Source organism: Pleurodeles waltl, chromosome 4_1 (genome assembly GCF_031143425.1).
Source record: "Pleurodeles waltl isolate 20211129_DDA chromosome 4_1, aPleWal1.hap1.20221129, whole genome shotgun sequence".
Classification (NCBI taxonomy): domain Eukaryota; kingdom Metazoa; phylum Chordata; class Amphibia; order Caudata; family Salamandridae; genus Pleurodeles; species Pleurodeles waltl.
In genome coordinates this window covers 587,592,052-587,617,606 of record NC_090442.1, presented here as the reverse complement: position 1 = coordinate 587,617,606, position 25,555 = coordinate 587,592,052, and the positions used below count along the sequence as shown (strand labels likewise).

Sequence of the window (25,555 nt, the reverse complement as noted above, 5' to 3'; positions counted from 1 at the left end):
GCTTTCCACACCCTCATAGTCTCTTCAGGTTTCTCATCAAATTGAAATCAGAGGCAACATTTTTAATTTCACGGTACTTCCTCTTATTCTGTTTACTCTCTTCCTCCACAAGCTAGAAGGCAATCATTGCAGTACAAATTGTAACCACAACATTAAATTACTTTCTATTAGATTTAGTGGTCAGAAAGGATCAACATCATGATTTATTGAAGCATCCAACTTTAGTTGTACTCATCATTAACTGTATAATTTGCACACTGAAAATGGTTTGTTTTCTTTCAAACTAGTTTGACTGAGGAGATGAGTATGTTTCAACCATGTATATTTATTCCGCCTTCCCTATACTAGAAGAATGAAATAACCCAATTCGTAGCCCAGTAATTGTGTAATGGAGTGAGAATTATTAAATTGGGCTCAATGAATGGTGCAGCATCCACATTTCAAGAGCCAGCACCATGTTAAATTTGAGTCTAACCACAGGTATCATACCTGATTAATGGAAAGTTGAGGTACTGTCTCTTTTGAAGAAACACAACACTGATCACAGTGACAGCAACAACTATCAAACCATCACTTTACTTGGAAAGGTTTTAGAAAAGCTCATTACAAGCAATCTGTCAAGTTAGCTGGAGAAGCACAACTTCCTTGACCAAAGGGCGATCAGGCTTTTGCCCATGACATGGTACTGGGGTGGTACTGGTTACAGAGCTTGAGGACATCGGGTAGATTTGGATGTGGGGAGAGTGATCCTGTTGGATCCATCCAACGACCATGTAGCTTTGAGCTATCATCCCCAGCAAATTTGACTTTGAGGATCTGTCTCCCAATGTTTTACATCCTTTCTATCTTGCCGCAGGTAAACCATCTCACTCCTAACCTTCAGAAGAGCTGCAGTTGAGGTGACTTAAAGTGTGCAGAAGGGCTCATACCTCACAACCATCCTATTTCATATTTATATGTGCCCACTCTCCAATCTCTCCACTCTCACCAGGTCCCATTGCTGTGGATCCACCTCAATGGGGATGACATTCAGTTTGTCATTAGTTGGGCAAGTAAGCCCTGTCCTCCTTGTCATGGATTAGAGGCTGCTTGAAGCCCATTTATTTCTCTATGAGCCAAGATTTCCTGAAACTAAGAAAAGGGAAAAATGCTGATCCTGGAAAATTTTATCACCCAAAGGGACAATCACTGTAGGGGTATTCTTCCCTCGCCTGCTGGTAATGTCGATGTTTGTGGGCCTCATCTAAACCGCAAGATGTATCAATGACCAGTATCTGCTTCTACTTGCTTCCAACACTTTGAACAGTGTTTAATTTTTTTCCAAGGACAATGTATGCCCTAGTTGAGTCTGCATGTGTGACTTCTAAAATGGGTTACTGTATTGGGCTTTATGTGGGCATTTGTGACGGGTATGCCCAGAAGTAGGTACTATGCTCACTATGCCACAGGACTCAAGCTGAACTCTACTGACGAGGCTCAAATAGGCTAAAAAGGGTCTGGAGTTGTTAGTGTCCTGCTCGGAAGGGACCTGGCTAGCAGTTGGGATGGACGGTTCCGGTGGAAACAGGGCCAGGGCTAATTTGCACCATTGTGGCCTGAGTAATTACCAGTGGCTGGATTAATTCAAGCAATCCACCCATCATTTATTTGTCATCCTCAGTGCAACACCCTAAGTGAGACGGGTATGGTCAGGAGTGGTTCCGTTTCTCAGTGTGCAAACAGGACTCAAGCTGCACCCGACTGACAAGGTCCAAATAGTTCAAAACCAATCTGAGGATGCTTGTGTCATGCTTAGAGGGGCTTAATCAGACATTTTAGGCTGGGCTGTTTCTATGGAACCAGGTGCAAAGCTGATATGCATAAGGCTGGTTCCTGTTCAGGAGGCAGTGTAGGCAAAAAAACAATACATTGGATTGTGGCCAGAGTAATCTCCAGGTGCAGAGACTGAAAGTATGGCCTTGAAATTGAGAATGATTGAAAATCACTTTATTTTCTAGAATATCTTTTTAAACAACTGTTTTGCTGTTTCACTAGTCATTTGATTCACTGTTTGTGTCCGTACAGCATCTATAAGCCACTTTGTTGTAAGTGTCCTTTATAACTAAGAAATGTATGAATGAATAACTTTGTTAACCCTGCCACAACTAATTCTGTATAGAAAAAGATTCCATGTATTTTGTCCCAGCACTACATTTTATTTGTCATAAAAAACAAACAACATTTAACGCTATTTCTAGAAGTACTGCAAGCAAACACCAGTAATAAGTTGTGGTTTTCCAAAGCAGCAGCCAAATGTTTGTTAGCAAGAGAGTATAATGAGTGTATTCAATAAAATTTTTAAGGTTGGTCCCCTATTTGATGGATATTTTCAGTCAATCGCAATAATATATTTTCTTTTTAGCATGCTCTAGACAGTGACACAAACCGAGCTGGGGTGTAGCCTGCATATCCTAATGAGCCATCTGTGCTGCGAGGGAAGGGAGGAATGGTCACTCACACCTGAAAGGGCTGTGCATGCCCTCACGCAATGCAGTCTCAAACCCCCTGGTGTGTGTCTGGGCCTTGGCCTGGGCAAGGCAGGAACTTGCAAACAAGAGAAACTTATCTGTGGAGTTTGCCTACTTCAAAGGCAGAAAGAGGTATAAATAGTGGACCCAAAACCCCTGACAATCAGTTCACTTCTGGAATCAAGAGGAACCTCTGGCAAGGAGAAGAGCTGAAGAGCTGAGGAGAATTGCTGCCCTGCCTGTGACTGTGCTTTGTTGGGCTATCCTGCAGTTGCTGCTTCTGCCTGTGAAAGGGGGCAAAGACTGTACTTTGTTGTGCATTGCTGCTTGAGAAGAATCTCCAAGGGCATGAACTGAGCTTGCCTTCTGTTGTTGAAGTCTCAGGGCCATCAAAGACTTCCCCTGCCAGCACCTGGACTCTCTGCTGAGACTCCTGCCATGCCAAGTGGTGCCCTACCCAGTCCTTGGGCCCTACAAAGGTGAAGTTGGTAGACAAGAGCCGAAAATCCATGCAGAGAACGCTGTGCGGGGACATTTTCTACGTACCGTCTGCAACGTGGGTGATAAACGGCGTGCTGCCGACTTTGCGGCTGAAATCGACGCTCCACCTGCATCGCGGCTGGGCGATTGACTCATTGCAGCTGGAGAAATGACATTCAACACCCCCTTATGGTGGCTGATAATGATGCAAACCCCACACAGCTTGGTTTTCTAACACCGTGCAGCCAGATTTTCCACACATCGTCCCTGGGCGTCCAAGTCAAGCGGAATGGAAATCGATGCATCGCTCTCTTGCGAGGGAGAAAAACGACGCATCGCCGGCCTGACCAGGGAAGCAAACCACGCACGGCCTCACTTGCGAGTAAAGAATCGATGCATTGCTAGCCTTTTCTGGTGCACGCTAGCCTGTGCGGCTTTATTATTGATGCTAACCAGGTACTTTGTGTAACAACAGCATTTTCACTGTTTTCTAAGGATTAAAACTCTTATTCTTTCGAAAATTCTTATCTTGACTTGTGTATGTTGGATTTTTGTCATTTTGGCCTTGTTTGATTCAGATAAAATATTACCTATGTTTCTAAACCTGTGTTGTGTCATTTTGTAGTGGTTCACTGTATTACTGTGTGTGTTGGTACAAATACTTTACACCGTGCTTCTGAAGTTAAGCCTGCCTGCTCGTGCCAAGCTACCAGGGGGGTGAGTGGGGGTCAACTGAGGGTGATTCTCCTTTACCCTGACTAGAGTGAGGGTTCTTGCTTGGACAGGCGGTAACCTGACTGCCAACCAAAGGCCCCATTTCTAACAGGTACCAAAACAACCGATGGTAGAGGAAACTCTGTCATCCAATCAAAAGGCTGGATTTTTTTAAAGAAGCTTGGTACCGCAGGACTCCAAAAAAAAAAAACGTCTCAACGGAATTAAAATCAAATTGGTAAAAAGTAGGAGCATTACTCAGAAAGTGTGCTTTTCGTTATTTGGTGTAAGTACATTAAATCATTTTGAAGAAATTCCTGATTAAAGATGTGCTCGGAGTGATCACTAAAAGGTTAAAAAATAGGTAAATCTGGATGTAACTTTAAAAAATGGGGCCTTCTGGCCGAAGTTAGCTTTTTCCCTCTTGATCCCACATTACCAAGTGATTTGACTGGCTGCCACTGCTCTTCACAGAATAACTTGGCAGGACTCATGGACTCGATCCTTGAGTCCTGAATTTTATTTGTAAAAGAGCCATATGGGGCAGATTGGGAGTTTTCCCTCCTTGACCCTGTCTCCACTTTGCCTGCAGGAATAAAAGGCAACCTGCTCAGTGTGTACTTTCTTCACAAAAGCTTCACTTTTGAAGCTCGCCAGATGTCTAACACCCTTGAATAGCCATCCTGGGGGGAGGGGTCACCTCTCTCTGCAGTAAATGCTTTTGTTGCCCTGTGCTGGGGAGCTGTTCACGCGTCTCCCCAGGTGGTAGAAAACCTGTCTGTGTGGCTGGCAACTTTCTAAAATTTGCTTACCTTTAGGAGTGGTATTACATTTGACCTGGTTATCAGGTTGGGTTTAATGCCATGTTGCATTTGATACCTTACATGACCCACTGTGGTAGTCCTATTCAGGAGTTAGCTGGGTTGGAATGCCACTGGGTACCCTGCGTTAGCCAATCGGGCTACCAACTTTATCCAGAGCAAAATAACAATTTGGTAGTGTTGCTGTTAAGACATATCAAAAATATATCTCATACTTAACAAAATTTAGCTCCGTGGCATAGAGGTCTAAAGGCCTTCCTTCAGTAGGGGAGACTTACATATAGTATTAAGTATTTGCCACTGGAGTAAACAACAAAGTCGAACTGGCCGTTAAAAAACTGCCCTTCTAGTCTGTACATTGTAACACACAGGATGTCACAAACAGTGCTGCAGCCCTGAGTGGACACTCTGTCTTACACGCCCTGGGTATCCTAGGTACCATATGCTAGGAACTTAAAAGTAAGTCAGTCCTTGACAATTGGGTGTATTCAATTCAACATGCAATTTGTAAAGGGTCAGAACACTGGCACTGAAGTCTGGTTAGCAAGCCGCAGTGCACTCTCAGAGATGAAAACCAGCAGCATCAGTCGAAAAATATGGGGGTTAACGTGCAAACAGAGGCATTTCCTTACACCCTGCCCTCTTAAAAATACTAAAAACAAAGTCTTCTGAGCCTGCTTCCAGTGTCCTAAGGAAAATACAAAACCTGCATGGACCCAAACAATCTCGAAACCTACTCTATGCAGGGTTTTCCAGCTCGCTTAATGCTCATCACATGATATTGGCTCTTCAGAGGGTGATCAATTAAGAGTACCAAGGTTAGGTGAAGAGTACTGTTATCATGTGAACCACACTTTGGCACCAATTGTGTTGGCAGGCCTGCTAGTGTGAGTAGTGAGTATTTGCCAAAGCCTGGGGAGTTGAATTTCACTAATATTAGGCAATTGTGTTCTGCGTCCAACTCAACAATATCCAATGCAAAATAATTCAGACTTGGATTTGAACACAATTCTTCCCTTGGCACAAAACATATGAAATGTACCTAATACCGCATCATGGCGAGTATGGTGACACCCACCATTCCAGGTCATTGCAGGCACTGTTTGCTTTCCTGGACTTTTATGTGATAACTTAATGCATATTGGATGAGGTAGTCCTGCTGTGCTCCCTTTGAACTAACTAAACTAACAATGATTTGTATGTGAAAAGTTCAGGACTGAAGACAGTGTTCGTAATGACCTGGAGCGAGACAGTCACGCTGGAGAGGAGGCTTCTGTACCCAGGTGAACACAATTCACAAACGTCACTGGGCATCACTGAATGTCACTCCCCAAACTCTCAGACTATCTCTTATCAGCCAATATTCCTGTATGATGTATCGAAAGTGCATTTGTATCTGTCGTAATTGTTCTAGAACAAATCCAACACTGAACCAGGCAGAGTATCCACAAATTAGAAATAGATCTTCCCCACATTTTACAATTGCAACCGGCTCTAACCCTTTAAAACTATGGACTTATTTGCTGCTGGAAAAGAAAATCAGTGAGTTAAACACCTGCTGCTGAAATAGGTGTGCCGCCTAAAGAATACAGATTCAAAAGCTTACGAAGTCTACTCTGTTATTATTCAATTTCAAATCCATCAATGAGGTCCACTGAGGTGAGTGATGTAAAAATATATTATTCACAGAAAAAACGGCAGTAAACTGTGGTAGGAAGAACTACAACAATAACACAGTACTTTCTCCTAGCATTAGACACAAAACCAGTTTACTACTACAACCGATACTGGCGGCCTGGGAAACTCCATAGATTACACTTAATCTCAATGTCTCCAGACTGTAACTATCCAAGTGCTGGTAACTATTCAATTCTCAAGGAATGGAAGTGCACCTTCATTTAAATAACTTCTGCTACTCCACATTCACCTTTACAAAAAAGAATGATGTAACATGATGAAGCATGTCACTTACCTCATCCACTACTTTTGCAAAATACTGAAGGGTAGTAATCACTTCTGCATCTCCTCTTCCAAGTGCAAAATTCTGCAAGTAGAACATATTAGTTAAAACACAGTTCTTCCAAAGAAACAGTGGCTAGACTATAACAAAGTTGCAGATTTGGTAAAGATCTATAAAAGTTAAAATATAGTAAATTACAGATTATGCCTAAAAGGATTTACCCCCCTCATAGCTGTTGAGCCTAATTTGATGCACACTTTAATAATCAGATGATATTGTCCTAGCTTTGGAGCTCTAGAAAGAGACATCTTAAAGAGGGTGAAGGAGTGATTACCTGGGAAAAGTCACTGTCCCATCTAAGTTTACTGGAAAAGCTAGACTAAATTACAATATCGGGGGTGTGGTTTGCAACCGTATACGTTGGCTACTTACTGAGCAATCTCCGAAGCCCTGAAAGGCCTGCCCGTGCAATTGGGCTTTGATCCACATGGACCCATCCTATTTGTCCCGGGGCTACTGAGACAAGAGCAGATCTGCAGTCCAAGGCTGGACCCGTCAAGAATCACACCCGTATCAGCTGGCTTGGCCTATTTTCTGAAACTGCCTGCGGGGCCATGTGCTCCTGGGAGGGAGGTGCAGCCTGGGAGCAGGACAGAGCCTCGCAGTGTTGCAGTCTGGCACCGACCTGCTTAAGGAAACTCTGAGACCAGGATCATCTCCAACACCCAAAAGCATTGGATCCAACCAGTTGATATTGGTTTGCGCCTTTGCACCTGTCTGTGGAGCAACACACGCCCCAGAGGATGCTGATCCCAGAGGCCACCCGGGGAGGTGGTGTGTTCTGTAGGGCAATTTGCTGGGTCCCCTCCCACACTGAGACCCGAGGGGACGGCGAGCAGGAGCATAAACCTACAGCGTTTCCACAGTGGTGACAATATGCCAGAAGGAGGGGTGCAAGGAGCATCGGCCTGGCCTAGGCCTCACCAATCATCCTGAGGCCTACATTGACGTAAGCCAGAGGAAGTGGTGTTCAGGGAATCAAAATGGTAGGCACATATGGGAGGAGTGCCCAGTGATGCCCGGGCCTGGCACAGCCCCCGACAGAACATTAAACAGCAGAGCCAACACTCAGGGGAGACAAGGTGAGCCTAATAGCAAGAGGCTGTGACAGTGACTCAGGCCCACAGTACCCATTGCTTGAGGAGTAGCAACTCTTGATGAGAGCCTTAAATGCCATAGGGGGAAGGTGGGCCCAATGAAGACCTTGACTCTCCTCTTGTGCCTCCTCCCCTGCCTACCAACACACCCCCTGACTTTCGGGAAAGGCTGGAGAGCTGGTACACTTCAAACCCCAAACACAGACACACAAAACTATCTTTGTTCTGGGTGGGGCCCTACTGACTATCATTATCGTAACCAGGGGTGGCAGGTGCGGGATCCTAATTGGACTGATCCAGCTCTACCCCAATTGGTAATTACGATATCGTGTTAACAGGTGTGACAGGCGCTATGCAAGCTGGGGGGCAGTTTGAAGCCCACCGAGCAGGGTGGCAGGGAGGGGGGCTATGTTCTAAGGGAATGTTTATATGTTTACACAGCAGGCAATTTCCAGATCATTGGTAAATGCATGATCCATGCAGCTGATGTTACCACATCGCACAAAGCCAGACACTCAAGCATATGAAACACTAGACGCACCATTAGTGTGATGTCCTGGGATGTCAATGGCCTTGGCCACAAGTTAAAATAGGCATAGTTATGCAATACATAAAGCGACAAAACATGGACATAGTACTAATACAAGAGACCCACTTATTGGGCAACATCTGCAAAGCATTGTCACAGAGTGACTACACACCGATGGCCCATGTGGGCTATAACTCTAATTCAAGGGGAGTGGGCATTCTTATAAAAAACACAGCTCCATTCACACCCTTTGCAAAGTGGAGGGAGACTAAGGGGAAATACGTGGCCAATTCAGGAACATGAGATGGCACTACCATCAACATCTGCTCCATATACCTTCTGCCATATCACCACTGGCTCATCTTCCCTGCGCTATGCGCATTGTTACTGCAACTACCACCAGGCATGCTGATCCTGGGGGGGAGGGGGTGACTACAATGCAGTTATGTCCAATGCTGAAGACAGGTTCACCCAGACCCCACGCACCGGGACGATGTCCACAGTAGCAACATTTGTGGAGGTCTTTAGCCTCATTGACACATGGCGGCTCCATCATTCGGGGATGCGACAATGCACATTTCTGTTGGGAGTACTTAACGGTGCTGCACGCTTCGGCCATGATCTCATGCACCACGCTCATGTTTCCAGAACAGTCATAGTGAAACACTTGGCCCGGGGCATATCTGACGTCTCACCGGTATGATTAAATTTGATGGTAGACTCCAGGACGAACTCGGGCCCAAAACCAATCAACCCATATATGAAAGATAACAAGGTCATGACGAATCATTGACAAATCACAGATTACTATTTGACAGACATTGTTGGCTCAGTGGGATCGTCCTTTCGTGTCTGGGAAGCTTATAAAACTGTGCTATGGGCCAAGCTTACTCTCTAGTTGCAGGTAAGAGGAAAGTGGTGAGGGCTAAAATGGACTGCCTGGAAGGTGAAATTACAGAACTAGAACAAAACTTACTTGGTGAGGAGAATGAAAAAGCCACACATGCCCTCAGGTTGAAAGAAAACAAATACAGGGATTTAACCGAAGAAGCTGCCTGTAAGACCCATATTGCGATCCAAAGGATTCTCTACAATGTTGGAAACAAGGCTGGGAAACTTCTGGCCTGGTTAGAAAAGAGAGACCAGGCTCGAAACTGGGCTTTCCACCTCACGACTGACAGTGGAGAGGTTAGAAATAGGGCAGAAGATATAGATTTATAATGCTGGGGCATCTCTCAACTGCATGAGATCCATGAGTTCCTCCAGGACATTAAAACCCCCATGCTCTCGCCGGAACATAAACTGATGTTAGATAGCACCTTTACACCCACAGAGATTGTGCAAGCAATTTGCTCTCTTACTTCTTGGAAAGCTATGGGACCCAATGGCATTCCCATGGAGCTTAAGAAGGGCCTGATGAATAAGGTGGCGCCCCACGTACTAAACATGTGGATCGAGGCTAAAGTCAAAGGAATGCTCCCCCAAGACCAACGCCAGGCCACAATTGCAGTGATTCACAAAGAAAATAAGCCCCTGGACTGCTGAGGTTCATATAGATCCATATCCCTTCTAAGCATGACAGAGGTGGGGGAATTTGAAGAGGGTGAATGGGAGAAGGCCCCAAGAGGGTCCAGAGAAATCGCCATCAAGTCTGTGCTTAGGCTGGTTCAACAACATTTACTCCACCGCTCATACTACTCCCGTACAGCCCTGCATGCTATGGGTAGATGTCCAACAATGGCCCGTTTGACAGGCTGTGAGGACCTTCCTACATGTGGGCTGGAGTTGCCCATGGATAAGACGTTACCGGTCATCCATCAGAGACACAATGAAAAACGTAACAGTATACCTCATACCAGATACAGTCAATTGTTTCATACTGAACATATAGGGAGATGACTCGCCACCTAGGTAAAGCAATCTGTTGGCCCTCGTCCTTGGAATTGCTAAGAGAAATATAGTACAGAAGTGGAGAGCAGCAGAACCACCTAACTTATGAGCCTGGCAACAAGACATGGACTGGTGCATCCTTGCAGAAAAGGCGATTTACGAAAGCAGAGGATGTCCCAAGAAATGAGACGTGTGGTCCTCATGAAGAGCAAATGGAGGAGATGGGGATGAAAGGGATGCTCTGGGTACTGCATGTGAATAGAAAGAGGACTTGTGAAATTGAGCCACTGCATTCACTATATTGTAAATATGCCATAAGTGCTTTATACCTAAAGTTATTAATTATCAGGCCGATATATGTCTGCTGCAATTTACTACTGTTTGTGTATTTCTGGAAACTAACAAAAATAATTGCAAAAAAATTACAATATCCTCTCTTCTGAACTAAAGAAGGGAAGTCAGAGTGTCATTTACGAACCACAACCACAGATGCTCTACTCCAAAACTCTGTTGGAAAGCTATTGGCTGTGGGGAAAGGTACATTGATCCTTCTGAGCAAAGGTGTCTACAGATATAAAATTTGTTATGGACTGTCTTGCCAAAGCAGATGTCACCTGACAATTATGTGAGTATCGCTAGAAAGAGACACATGTTGGAGGCCAAGGGTGCATGTTTTGATTGAGCAGTTGTTTGCTTCCACAGAGAAGTGGTTGCCAACTAGCAGCTGTAATTATTCTGTTTATTTACCTAGCTACCTAAAGCTTGAACATACAGGGGCAGACACATGACAGTGGACATTAAAGTGTGTTAGATAACTAGATAATTCATGTTGTTTTTTTGGGGGGGCAGTGGAGGGTTATTCAGGGTATAGATATTACAAATAACTATAACTCACGCCACACCATGCACAATGTTGCTGTCAATTATGTCAGTTCATTTGTCATCAGTGATGTTATGAATAATGTCTCAGAACATGTCATGAGTGTTGTAAATGGGTACTTAATATCCGTTGATGTGCTGTCCATATGATGAAGCAACTAGTTCCTGCCACTGTTATTTTGGTATTTTCGGCTCTGACAAAGCCAGGAGGTCTGCCTTACTCGGATTGACCCCTTTTATTTTGTTAAACGACATAGCCTGCCACGCACAGTGGCTAGGGGATGGTTTGGATACTCATGGGGTGGGGCGCAGGGCCAACTTCATGCTATGCATGCTGATGGACATTATTTTGTTAAATGACATAGCCTGCCATGCACAGTGGCTAGGGGATGGTTTGGATACTCATGGGGTGGGGCGCAGGGCCAACTTCATGCTATGCATGCTGATGGACATCTTACTTTACATTGAAATGCACTGAAAAAAAGGTTAAAGTAACATTCTAGCGAGGAATTGTAATAGTATGCCATTTTACATTAAAATAAACCTTAGAAATTCCCGGGAAAAAAAGGTTAAAGAGACATTATAGTTAAGTGAAAATGTTAGTTAAAGCATACCATTTTATACTAACAAAACCACTTCAAAATCACAAGTCATAGTTATCTCAAGTAACTATAACTCATGCCCTATTTTAACTACAACTCATGGCCTCACCAGCCACTGCTAAATACCTCAGATATTACATCACTTTCAACATGTTTTATTACATCATTGATAACATCATTGCAACATCTGAAATTACATCATTGTGCATGGTGGGTCACACGTTACAGATAATTTAGGACACAAGTAGTAGTGACTTGCGATAACTAAAGCTGGTGAAGTTTAGTGGTTTTTTTCAATTTAAAAAGTATGTTTTAACTAACACTTTTACCTAACTATAATACCCCTCTAACCTTTGTTTTTCCCCCGGGTAGAACTGTATTTATATTATACATTATACAGAACTCTTTGGCGCACTCTGGCAAATTGGTACAAAAACCTTTTTTTTTAAATCCACCTCCACTCCTTCTTCAAACGTTGGTGCCGATCCGTCAAGCAGGAGCAAAGAAAAAGGTGGGCGGGGGCCACCAAAACATTGATTGCCAATGTTATTTCCCACATGAACTCTGCTGTCGGATACAGACAGAATGGTTCAACAGATTTACACCAAGTTTGGCCAACAGTAAGAATTTTCCCCCAAAGCATGCTATTCATTATTTGGTGTAAATCCATGCAGCCATTTTTGACAAATCAGCACTTAAGGATATGATGGGGTTAGGTTTGAATATGTCACAAATTTAGGTCCATCTGGATGGTTGGTCCCAAGGGACTACTGAGGTACAACTATCTTTATTAATAGGGCCCTCGGATTGGCCAAAGGGGCTGTTTCTCCCATCAGCCCTTTTGGCACCATAGGACTCGTTCTGATTCTGCAGTACCAAGCGATCTAATTGGCTTGTTGCAAACCAGAGAAAATGTGAGAACAACCATTACAGGACTTGGGGATTCGGTCCCCATCACCTGAATTTGCAAAAGTGAAAAATCTATAATGGGACCCCATAGAGATACCCTGGCCATCTGGCACGTGTAGGGGAATCCAGAAAATTGAAAAAAAGTTATACTAGGGGTACTGTGGTATTATAGCGTCTCTCCTGGGAGGTCACCACAATACTCTTGTGGGAGCTGCTGCTCAAGAATCATTCTCATGGTACTACGGTATTAAGTAAGATTCACCAACGGAAACCTGCACACTACCACATGGTACTACGGTATTATGTAAGATTCACCAACGGAAACCTGCACACTACCACAGTACCATTGGGCTGCGGACAACTCCCTGCTGCCCACATCCGAAGTAATGTTGACAATAATGTCATTTAACATGTCATGAGTGAAGTAATATGTAAGGTCATAAGCAGTGCATGCCAGTGGCTCAAGTTATTGTTCGCTTAGAATACTGTAAAGGGTGAATTTCAGTGCTTTTATGTTAGAAGTTTTTATCTTATTCGAAAAACTAACACTTCACTTTAACCTTTGTTTTTTTTCCAATTCAGTTTTTTTTTTAATGTACGCGAAGATCTTACAATAGCGCAGTGTCATTTTGTTTTTTCAGTGACTATATTCCAAGTTAGGTGAGCAGCTCCTTCAATCAATCAGAAATTTGTAAAGCGCACTACTCACCCGTGAGGGTCTCAAGGTGCCAGGGGTGGGGTGGGGGCCACAGGGGGGAGGTGCTGCTACTGCTCGAACAGCCAGGTCTTCCTGAAGGTAAGGAGGTCTTTGGTCTGGCGCAGGTGGGTGGGAAGAGTGTTCCAAGTTTTGGCGGCAAGGTGCAAGAATGATCTACCACCGGTTGTAGTTCTGTGGACGCATGGGACAGTTGCGAGGGTGGCGGAGCGGAGATGCCGGGTCGAGGGGTAGAAAGAGAGCCGTCTGTTGAGGTATTCTGGGGTCCAGTGTTGTGCAGTGCTATGTGAGCCTGGGTGAGGAGAAGGTGATTCTCTTGTTGACTGGGAGCCAGTGCAGGTTTTTTCAGGTGGTCTGTGATGTGGCAGTGGCAGGGGATGTCCAGGATGAGGCATACAGAGGCGTTCTGGATGCATTGCAGCCTCTTCTGGAGTTTGGCATTGGGTCCTGCGTAGAGGACATTGCCGTAGTCCAGTTTGCTGCTTACGAGGGCTTGGGTGACTCTTCTTCTGGTTTCGGTGGATCTTCCAGAGCCTGCAGAGGGTGTTGAAGCAGGAGGAGGAGATGGCGTTGACTTGCTGGGTCATGGATAATGAGGACTCAAAGATGAATCCTAGGTTGCGTGCGTGGTCGGTGGGAGTCGGAGCGGCTCCAAGAGTGGCAGGCCACCAGGAGTCATCCCATGCGGAGGGAGTGGAGCTGAAGATGAGGACTTCCGTCTTGTTGGAATTGAGTTTGAGGCAGCTGCTCTTCATCCATTCGGCCATGGCCTTCATTCCTTCGTGGAGGTAGGTCTTGGTGGAGTCCTTGGTGAGGGAGAGGATCAGCTGGTTGCTGTCAGCGTATGAAATGATCTTCCGGTCCTTTACCTGAAGCACGCTACAACACCACCAGCACCCTGAATTTGCTCTCCTCAAAGGCAAAGGTATGTTTCTTTAGAAGAGATTTTATCATAGATGCAGTGCTACTCACACTGAGCTAGAGAGTGGCAAATAGTAAGCTGCCCTCCCCCTAATCTTGGATTTTCTGCATAATTTATACAGCACTCTAAGCATTAAAGGGTATTGTCTTACACATATAAATATATCACTGATAAAACCAATGGTTACAGGGACGTGATAGTTAGGTTGATGTTTTCCCCATACAAAACCATAGAAATTCAGTAGTTATAGTTATACTTAAGTTAGGAAACTGTAACTGATTGCCTGAAGTTACTTTCCGACACGAGTTAAAGTTTCTTCAGCTAAGTATAACGATAAGTGTTGAATTTCTATGGTTTTGTGTGTGTGTAACACATGTTAATATAACCATCCACAGATAGTTGAGTTGTCAAGCCAGGCCTAAAATGGCCGTATTGCTTTATAAAGCTGAGCCTTGTTTATTCTAATTGTCAGCTCCTGTGTCTCCAGCTCACTCACTAAGGGGTGAGGTGTGCTAATAATCAAGCAATCAATCAAATAAATTTCTCAAGCGTACTACTCACCTGGTAGGGTCTCAAGGCGCTGGGAGTGGGGGCGGTTACTGCTCGAAAAGCCATGTTTTTAGGTGCTTTCTGAAGGTTAATAGGTCCTGGGTCTTGCATAGGTTGGTGGGCAGGGAGTTTCAGGTTTTGGCGGTGAGGTGGGAGAAGGATCTGCTGCCGAAGGTGGTGCGTTGGATGCGGGGGACTGTAGCGAGGGCGAGGTAGGCAGAGCGGAGCTGTCGAGTTGGTATGTGGAAGTTGACTCATTCGTTGAGGTAGGCCAGTCCAGTGTCGTGGAGGGCTTTGTGAGCATGGACAAGGATTTTGAAAATTATCCTTTTGTTGATGGGCAGCCAGTGTAGGGATCTGAGGTGGGTGGATATGTGTTTGTGGCGAGGGAGGCTGAGGTTCAGACGTGCGGCTGCGTTCTGGATTCGCTGGAGTTTTCTTTGAAGCTTGGCTGTGGTCCCTGCGTGGAGGGTGTTGCCGTAGTCCAGTCTGCTGCTTATGAGGGTGTGGGTGACTGTTCTTCTTGTTTCTAAAGGAATCCATTTGAAAGTCTTGCGTAGCATGCAAAGGTTGTTGAAGCAGGAGGATGATATGGCGGTGATTTGCTGGGTCATGGAGAGCGACAAGTCCAGTATGATGCCAAGGTTGCGTGCATGGGTGGTGGGTGTTGGGGGTGGTCCGAGGGTGGTGGGCCATCAAAAGTCATTCCATGCTGCCTTGTTGAGGCCAAAAATAATGATCTCTGTTTTGTCTGAGTTCAATTTGAGGTGGCTTGCTGTCATCCAGTTGGCGATGTCGAAGAGTCTGGCGTGCAGGTTATTTTGGCGGTAGCTGGGTTCCTAGTGAAGGAGATGATGAGCTGGGTGTTGTCAGCGTATGAAATGATGGTGATGGTGTGGGGCGGAGGATGTTGGTGAGAGGAGCCATGTAGATGTTGAAGAGGGTGGGGCTGAGGGAGGATCCTTGGGGGACCCCACAGATGGTCTTGGTGGCTGTAGACCGGAAAGGAGGAAGGCGGACTCTGTGTGTTCTTTCGGCGAGGAAGGAGGCGAGCAGGTCCAGGGCTTTGTGGAGAATTCCGGCTTCGAAAAGGCATGCGTGGAGGTTTTGGTGGCATACAGTGTCAAAAGCTGCAGAGAGGTCTAGAAGGATGAGGGCGACAGGCTCGCCCTTGTCCAATCTGGTCTTAATGTTGTCTGTGCAGGCGATGAGGGCGGTCTCGGTGCTGTGGTTCTTGCGGAATCCAGACTGGTAGACGCCGAGTATGTTGTTGTCTTCTAGGAAGCAAGACAGTTGTACGTTGACTATCTTCTCCACGACCTTTGCGGGGAAGGGGAGAAGAGAAATGGGTCGGTCTTCAGGTCTTGTGAGGTCTTCAGGGTCTTCTTTGGGTTTTTTGAGAAGTTCCTGAACAATACTGCACGTATTCTCAGTAACTCAATCAACATTGCAAAAGCCAAGTTGAACCTGAGTAACTGTCAGCAGGCTTGCAGAGAGGTTATAACAGCTCTATTATCAACAAGTTGCCAATACTTTATATTGTGCTGTAAAAGTTCCTTGTAAGTACTAATTAGACAGGACATTAGCTGCGCCAGCATGTTTGATGTCTATGAAGAAGGCGAATGATTGAAATATAAATAACATTTCTTTCAGACCTCAAATTCATGAGAGGGTGCATCCCACTCATCTTTTTATGTCCATTAAAATAGGTACTACTAGTGAGCACATTCGAGCCCCTGATTCATGTGGCTCACAAACACTTCCCTTGAGGAACAGTGTGCAGCAATTACTGAGCGACTCCATCTTAGACTACATGCCCAATGTCTGACACAGCAGGAACCACTAAAGAGGAAGGAGATGATCAGGCCATCTGATTACCATAGAGAGCGACAGCATAGCTCCTTGCATTGAAATAAAAGAAGGACGACGCATGCGCTCCTGTTGTTTATATGGGAGGAGTATTTCGCCCATTTCAGAATAGCAGTTGTATCAGAGAGTCGGACAACTGTTTTAAATAATTTGCCAAATTGAACACTTCAGTAAGGAAATATCTGAAATGTAAGATATGCATTTTCTACTTTTTCTACTGTGACTATTAATAGAGTAAGGTGTCAGCTTCTGCAGGCGCACTTTCTTGCATGCCATTTAATAGAAGGTTCGGTAGTGTAAGAAACAAAAGAGGGACTCAAATGAATGGTGCAACTTGTGAAAGTAGGTGGATTGGATAATTAATAGAAAATAATGTCCAGGACTTGCAATTTCTCTTGCTTTTAAATCAGAGAAAGTAAAGTAAACGTCCGTCGGCAAACAGCGTCTGACATTTTACCTTATTTTTGACTGGACAGAAAATTTAAGACATTACATAAATTTTTATACTTTTTGTACTATGACTAAACGTAACGTGTCAACCTCAGCAGGAGCACATCCTTGTGTGCCATTTAATAGAAGATTTGTGCACAATAACAAGTATGCGTTTCCGAAGCATTTTACAAAACTCTGCTTACAGACAGTGCTGCACTGGGGCAGTGACAATATCTCACAACAGAGCTCAGAGTGGAGCCAGCGAAAGAAAAAAAAAAAAAAAAAAGTTCCAGATAAACAATACATAAAGACGACAGAGTAAAGATACATGAAGTTAGGTGCTGCTCCTGGAAGGATACAAATGCCAACAAGGTGGTAAAAAGAAGGACAGACAAGTAGCGAGGACGCCTTTTTGAAGGACAATCACAATGAGGAGTTTAGGTGCATGGGCAGGATGTAAACCCACAGAATAAAGTACAGCATGTCAAGAGACAGCGCTAGCGAGCTGCCTAGGCTAAACCTAAAAAAAAATTAACAAAAAAGGGGGAGAGTTAGGGGTCAAAAAAGTTTTGTTTCCCATGTTAATTCCCTTAAGACATTTAAAACGCGACTACAGGTCGAACCACTTGACGGAATTACACCAAATTTGGCAGAAAGCTAGCTTTTGGTAAGTAGATTATGCTTTCGCTTATTTGGTGTAAATCTGTTGGGTAGTTTAGGAGATATTACAGGGAAAATACATTTGGGTATCGCTGGTCACAAATTTGTTGCAACAGGAATGCTGTGATTGGCTGGCCGCAACCTGACTAGAAAGATACGTCGGGCATTTTATGTTATTGGAGAGGGTCCCAGGACTGAAAATAGAAATAAGTTGTATAATGGCTCAGGGTGGATATACAGGGGTGCTTGAGGGTCAAATTATGGGTTTAAAATGATTTTTGTTCACCATGTGTTATGTTCGTGAATAATCGAGGATATTCATTAAGTTCCAAAAAAAATTTAAAAAAATAAAAAAATCACAGACTCAATCATACACTATTTCTTTCACTCAGACATGCACTCAGAGACTCATGCACCCACTCACACACGTAATTACTCTAAATATTATATCACTGATGACATCTTCTATGGCATCTTTGATGTTATCACTGCAACATTTGCAATAAAAGTATTGATAAGAAAACTGTACATGGCGAGGGCACGAGTTATAGTTACCTTAGGGCACGAGTTACAGTTATTTGAAATAACTATAACTGCTGAATTTCTATGGGTTTGTATGAGTAAATTCAGAACCTAACTTCAGTGAATATATATTACCTAGTGGTGGTCGCCATTAGGTCATTATAGTTAGGACCTAGTTTCTATATAAAAAGCATTATTTTTTACTTGCCTGTACTTTTGGTGCCGCTTGATGAATCTTCACAAAACTTTCCAAATATATTTGGCAGTCCCATCCGCTGCTGCTTGGAAAGTTTCAGGGTGATCCATCCTGTGGGGGCTGATAAAAAGGGGGGGTCCCGAAACATGTCTTCCCCATTCATTTCTCCTTAGGGATATTGAACAGCGATAGCGTAAAAACTACTGGACAGAATTACACCAAATTTGGCAGAAAGGTAGGCCCTGGACCAGAAAGCAACATGTTTTTGTTTTGGTGTAATTCCAATAAGTAATTTTACAGAAATTAAACAAAAAACAAATTTGTAAATATAGGGACGTGAAGGATTTGCAAACCCTTCTAACCTCATGCAGGGATCTGATTGGCTGCTAACCCTTCAACAACAGAAGCCGATGAAGTGTGGTCAGCCATCTTGGCCAGGGTACGAACACCCGACCCCTTATGTCTGGTGGTGGGATCCCAAAGGGCCCCCCCCGGGCTAAAAAGCATTATTTTTTAGTTTATGAACAAAGTTGCGGTGGATCTGCAGATCTGCCATGAAATGGAAAAATAATGAAGTCTGGTCTCCCGTACTTTGTTATCATAGAGCCCCCAGGTGAGTCTAGTCCTGGGGCATTCTTTTTTTTTTTTAACAAATGTGGGGGGGGGGGTTCTCCTGCCCCCCTGCAGCTGCCCCAGTGACCACCACCTCCCCAGGGCTTATAATTGATATGTGGGTAAGGGGGGGTGCATGGCCTCCCTGCTGCCCTGGGGACTGCCACCTCCCCAGGGCTGTGACTTGCTTATGTGTGGGGGCGTGTGCATAGAAATTCACTGAAAAAAAAAAAAACAACGAATACAGGGACGTTATCGTTAGGAAATAGAATTAACCAAAACCATAGAAATTCACTCAAAAAAACAAAGGTTACAGGGATGTTATAGTTAGGCTCACATTTTAAACGTACAAAACCATAAAAATTCACCAGTTGCAGTCAGAGTTACCTCAAGTAACTATAACTTGTGCCCTAAATTATTTATAACTTACGCCCTCACCATGCACTGTCAATAACCCCATAAATTACGGCACTTATGCCATCTTTGATAACATCCTTGATAATATCAATTTAATATTTGCAGTAACATTTTAGGAAAAACTGTGCATAACAGGGGCGTGAGTTATAGTTACTTTAGAGCACAAGTTATAGTTACTTGAGGTAAATCTAACTGGTGAATTTCTATGTTTAAAATGTGAGCCTAACTATAACGTCCCAGTAACCTTTGGCTTTTTAAGTAATATATATATATCAAAAATATTATAAGAAGGTACTACTCGCACACTGCATTGTTTTTCATTTCTGTTTTTCATTTGTTCTTCCTGTTTTAAAGGCAATATATATTGACTTAAATGAAAATGTAGTAATATAAATTAAAGTTGGTTATCTATGATATGTAGATCTGTACATGCTAGGAGGTTGGGTTTTATGGGTATTTTTGTCTTATTTCTATGTTCATGAAGAGACAGTATTTAATAGAGGTTTAGTGGTGTCATTTATCACGTGACCAAGGCTGCTGTGACAGCCAAAACACGTTGTGTTTGTATTAAACTAATTTTGCTTTCCCTGGAGTCCTGAGTGCGCGAGTAGTACCTTCTTATATTTTTTTGATTTTGTGTTACAGGCTTGCTCGTGCCGGTTCTCGCACCACCCCTCATGGGCCGATTAAGTTCCATTTCGAGCGTTTGGATTTATATATATATATATATATGTATATATGTATGCCACCTCCACTGTAAACCACAGCAGCACACTCTTTTAAATATGGCGCATTGTCCCTGTTTGCACCTGGTGCACCTTTTGAAAGGTGCGCAAGTAAGGAAATTGTGCTGTATTCATAATATGACCACTGATATATTTTACACAACATTTTTGCCTTACAAAATGCTTTTTCTTATGTTATCATGCGAATATGTGCAAAGTTTACATTCAGTATTTAGTGAGAACCTAAATGCGGACGTAGCAGTGACTTAAAGAAGCCGCACCAAAAGCAAGCCAGTCTGTGCCCTTCTTGCCAGTATGCGGCCAGATGCTTCTACCCATGCCTAAATTCAATCAGACGATGGCTCTTCTTGGATTTACAATACAACCCAAAACGTATGCGCATTTGCAGCTCACTGGTGCCCTCTCATTGCTTCTCCAAATAACACCCCCTCTGCAGAAGGTCTCCAATGCTCGGCCTCTTCCCCCCCGTCTCCTATATCTGCACCTCTCACTTCTAGAGCACACCACCATTTAAATGCTATTTTTCTTAATGTACTGTGAGATAAAACAAAATATTGAAATACTTGAATTTATCAATAAAAGTATACTTAATCTACTCTGCACACATAAACGTGGGTTACTATATATTGTTCCCTAAAGTTAGAAAAATTAGCTCCTCTGGCTATAACATGTTCTTTCTTACTACCTATCATGCTGGGGTGGTGTAACAATAATTCATCACAATAATCTTGACATCTCTGGAATTGATCCCGGTCTATGTTTTTGGGGCAGTCTTGATCGTCTCTTTTAATTTTAAAAACACAATTATGCAACTAAGCCCGTTTTACAGGACACTAAATATGTCCATCCCCAAGTAGAAGGACCATTAACACCACTCACTAATGACTTTGTCTTGCTAATGACTTTGTCTTGTTTTTTGGCAACTTAATCTTTGACTTTGAGCTTCTATGGGAGCTGCAGAATCGTTTTTACATAACCTCTCAATTTTAGGCTTAAAACTTCAAAATCACATTTCAGCTATTCATGTTGGCCATTTACTGGTCCTATTTTTGCTCCTGGGAATGTCGTCAATACTTTAAATTCTTACCCATTTACTTGTTCCATACACTTTAGAATTAATCTAATAGTTTTACTGCATACTGCACCTGCAAACAACTGCTTCGATGGCTTACCATCAGGAAACAGCAAAACGTACACGATTTGGAATAATGGTTAATTATTGAGCTACAAAGTATTTGGTTTATGAAGGGCTTAGAATTTCTACAACTAAAAACTTGTAGGGTTGAAAAATGTAGGAGGAAAAATTACTCTACAGATTTAAGCATCATTTCAAAACAAAAAAACAACAATATACGGAGAGGGCATAAAATTTGTAAATAAACATATTGCAACAACCCCATCACGAGTTCTTCCAATCTAGTTTGGAAACTATTCAGGATACATCTAAATTTAATTGCATTCACTATTTACATTCTGATCTTAAACCTTTATAAATACCACAAGAACATCTCCATTATCGTTCAGAAGAAAGTGGCTTCCTATTCTTCAAGCGTAGAACTATGAAATCTATCTCTCCCTGTTAATCTCCTATTTTGTGCCTGGCCATTCACCTGCCAACCTATTTGAAGCCTTTCCTCTCTTATTGCTCAGGAACTGATCACTTTACTTAACGTTGCTCACCTAAGGCTCTTTGCTCTACATGTCTCAAGACAGACATGGGAGCTAAAACTTCACACCACCTTTGCACTTTATGTAATAGATCCATTGCATTGAACATTGTCTCTAGTGCCTGGAAGAATGTCATTGTGTCACTGCTGCTGATAAAACAACTCCTCAGTTCTAGCTCATTTTAAACCCATTTTGCTTCTTACTTATCTAGATAAACTACAAGAAAATGCATATGAAAACAGCAGCTACAGAATGTTGTGGTGCTCACTGATAGCCTTTACCATGCACAAGCTCACCTCTGTACTGGTCTACACTAGATGACCTTCACACAGGAGTTCATGGTGGCAGTGTGGAGACTCTGAGTTTGCTAGATTTGTCTGCCACCTTTGCCACCATCAAATATCAGCTCTTCTTCCTCCTAAAGGCTCTTACGAAAAAGTGAATAAGTGGTTCTGTTTTCTTTTTTTTTCTTTTTGATAACTAAACAGATCCCAAAGAGCTCCAGTGACCTTAAATGGGATGATCAATAGTGATACCATGCAATAAAGCTAGCAACTATATGTAATGATGTAAATAAAATCAACAACAGGATTGCAGAAAGGAAAAAATGCATTTGCAATCTGGAAGTTAAGAAACTTCGCATTCCAGAGACCTTTTCTACCTTATGTCTAAGACCTTTACACTCCAAACGGATATATCAGACTTGGAAGATCGCAACAGGAGGGGTAACTTACATATTTGTGGGCTTCCAGAGAGGAGTGAAAGCCAAGATACAGATTAATGTGTATAATTTTTAGAAGCTTGCATTCCAAAGGTGAATGCTACATCTTTTGAAAGGGATTTTGAACTGGAAAGGACTCACAGAGTGTAATGTGTCCTGTGGATCTGAGGAAAGATTTCTTGGCTTTGAGACAACTACAACTGCAAGTGCAAGCTAGGAAGTTTGCGGGACCATCCAGGTTCAAGGTTCAATAAATGGTTCCTCAAGCATTTTTCATGACAACAGAGATCTCAAAATGTTTTTGGATGAGTTGGATCAATTGGAAATGGAAGCATCTACTTGGTGTTCTCCTCTCTCCAATATACCTGTTATGGCTGTTGACTGTATCATGTTCTACAATAAAACACTATTATATCCCTTCTCTGGAATGTTATGCAATATCCTTGACATGTTTTGAAAATTACTGAAGATTTTGCTATATTAAGCATGCCATGCTATGATCTATCTCACATGCTGCTTTCCTTTATAAATAATAATAGCAGACTTTTAGTTCATAGTTTTATTGAATGTAGAGGTGTATTTTGTTCTCAATCCTGGAAATGATATCTCTGTCACTCTCATTAATGCAGCTGTGTATTAATGGGAGTTGTTTCGTATGCTCATGCACTCAGATTTAGTTTTAGCTTAATGATGTTGATACACTCCTGTTTTCCATGGTTTAGGTGAATGCACCTCTCTTGATCTTGCTTATGATCTTGTGAAAGTTGAATTGCATCCATTTCAAATACAATGCTTTCCTTTGTCATGTTGTTTTACCTATTAGAGCACAGAACCTCTATCCTCTTGTTTTTACAAGTTCGTCCTTTTGACACTTGTTAACATGTGCCATTGGAGAGGGTTTTTTCTCCTCTTTCCTGCTCACCACCACATTTCCAATACAGTCTTGTGTAGGTGGGTTGGTGATTGGTGTGAGAGGTTGGGTTTATAGGTTATGTTTTTCTGTTATACTATGTTTCTGTTTTACACAAACTGTTATCTTCAAAGCTTGTTCACACTTCTCTGCCACCTTGCTTTCTTCTCTTACATTTTCTTTTTCTTTATCGCTTTAATTGGCACAGACCTGATTTTTGTTTCACCTCAAGGCAAGGTCTACAGTGAAATGTACCTTCTTTATTTCCGCCCTTCGTTTTCTATTGTATAAAGAAATCTGCCCCATGATATGATTACCACATTCCTGTTATGATTTAAGCAGCTAACAAAAACAGATCTCAAGTTTATATCACTCAATGCAAGGTGCCTAAACCATACAGTAAAGAGACATGAAACTATTGATTATGCCTATAAATTGAAAGGGGATATTACAATGCTCTAAGAACATTATATTGACCTGAAAGAGGCTCAGTCTCTTGATACCAGATGGGTTGATGATGATGCCTGCTCCCCATCCAAAGGCATAACAAAATGAGGTTATTACTATAGTAGCAAAAAAAGAGAATACACATATAACCTCTAATACCACAGAACATGAGGGCAGATGGATAATCTCTAATATATGTAAGGAGGAAAGGTATTTTGTGTTGTTGACATATATGCTCCTAATGGAGATAATTCACACTTTTGGGCTAATCTATCAAAACAATTGGAAACTATCGCTGATGAAGCTTTAATCCTAGTGGGGGGTGGTGTTAGTTTCCCTATGGATTGCCCACTTTATAGATATTTGTCACACAAATATAGATCACTATGTCCTATAAGGCAATGAAAAACCTATGCCCAAAAATATGATTTAAAATGATGCTGGGAGATTACAGCTCTCAGACACTCTGGACTTCACTCTCTTCTCACCCCTTCGTACCTTTCTCATTACAAAACTGATTACCTCATGCTCTCTGGTAATCATATACAAAATGTGGATGCTGAAGTAAGACATATACCTGATCACTCCATTATTACACTATCACTTACTTGCGGGCGGCCTACCAAGATGAAGAATATATGGAGACTCGATGATAAGATTTTTCAAAGTGAAAAACATTGTAACAAGATTAATGAAGACCTATTGAACTTCCTTGAAAACAATATAATTCAAGGCTCTTCTCCTGTCATTAGATGGGAGAATTTAAAGGTCACTATTAGGGGATATCTTATTAGCATTAGATCATACATTAAATTAAATTATTTACAGATTCAGAAAAAAAGATTTAAGCTCTAGAAACTCAACACAGACAACCTAATGATCATAACATTCTGTCTAAACTAGATACCGAGAAATATGAATATTATAAATTATTAATTTCAAGAACTGTTTTTTTTAAAAATAAATACCCAAAAAAGCTTGTGAGGTGAACCAACCTAAGAAAATGTTGGCATCATATCTGAAGTTCAAACAAAACAAAACATTTATTCAAGCCATTAAAGAAATATTGGGAAAAACTCACTTGAAAAAAAAACAAATAGCAGGGGTATTGAATAGTGACAATCTTCTATACTGAAGTAGATAATATGAATCCCACAATAGTTCCCCAAAGGGGTGTTGAAAAGTTAGTCTAATCTGAACTTTCATGTGCCCCGGCTCAAGAAAAGAGGAAACTTTATTTACCAATTGCCCAAGATGAGATTGCCAAAGCGAATAATAAAAGGAATACCCTATGGAAGACTCAAAATTCTCCTGGCCCAGAAAGCTATACAGCTAAATTTTATAAAATGTTTTGATACATTTTACAATCACCACTATTGGATGTAATCCATCACTTTTTTCAATATGAGGGAGATAACTGGTTCACCAGCTGAAGCAGTTATAGCAGTCATACCCAAGGAGAGGACATATCACACTACTCAAAAACTACAGATCTATCGCTTTAATTAATCTGGACTGTAAAATATATGCTAACATTTTAGCAACCAGACTGGAGAAGATAATCCCTGTTCGGAAACATCCTACACAGTTTGGTCTTAATAAAAATAGACTATCAAGTGACAACACTAGATTATTTGTTCATGTTATTGAGAAAGCCCAGTTAGCAGATACCACACAGTGGCAAATGCCATTTTTAAGCGCAGTACTACATACATTTAATC

The 25,555-nt window shown here is 42.4% G+C and overlaps 1 protein-coding gene across 2 annotated transcripts in view; it reads right to left on the bottom strand.

Moving 5' to 3' along the window:
• Window positions 1-25,555, bottom strand: part of APPL2 (adaptor protein, phosphotyrosine interacting with PH domain and leucine zipper 2) — a 512,959-nt gene that overhangs the window by 317,834 nt on the left and 169,570 nt on the right. For both annotated transcript variants that reach the window (XM_069228970.1, XM_069228971.1), the window contains exon 4: window positions 6,495-6,566. In XM_069228970.1, coding sequence (XP_069085071.1) covers window positions 6,495-6,566 — 72 coding nt within the window. The remainder of the gene's footprint in view (window positions 1-6,494; window positions 6,567-25,555) is intronic.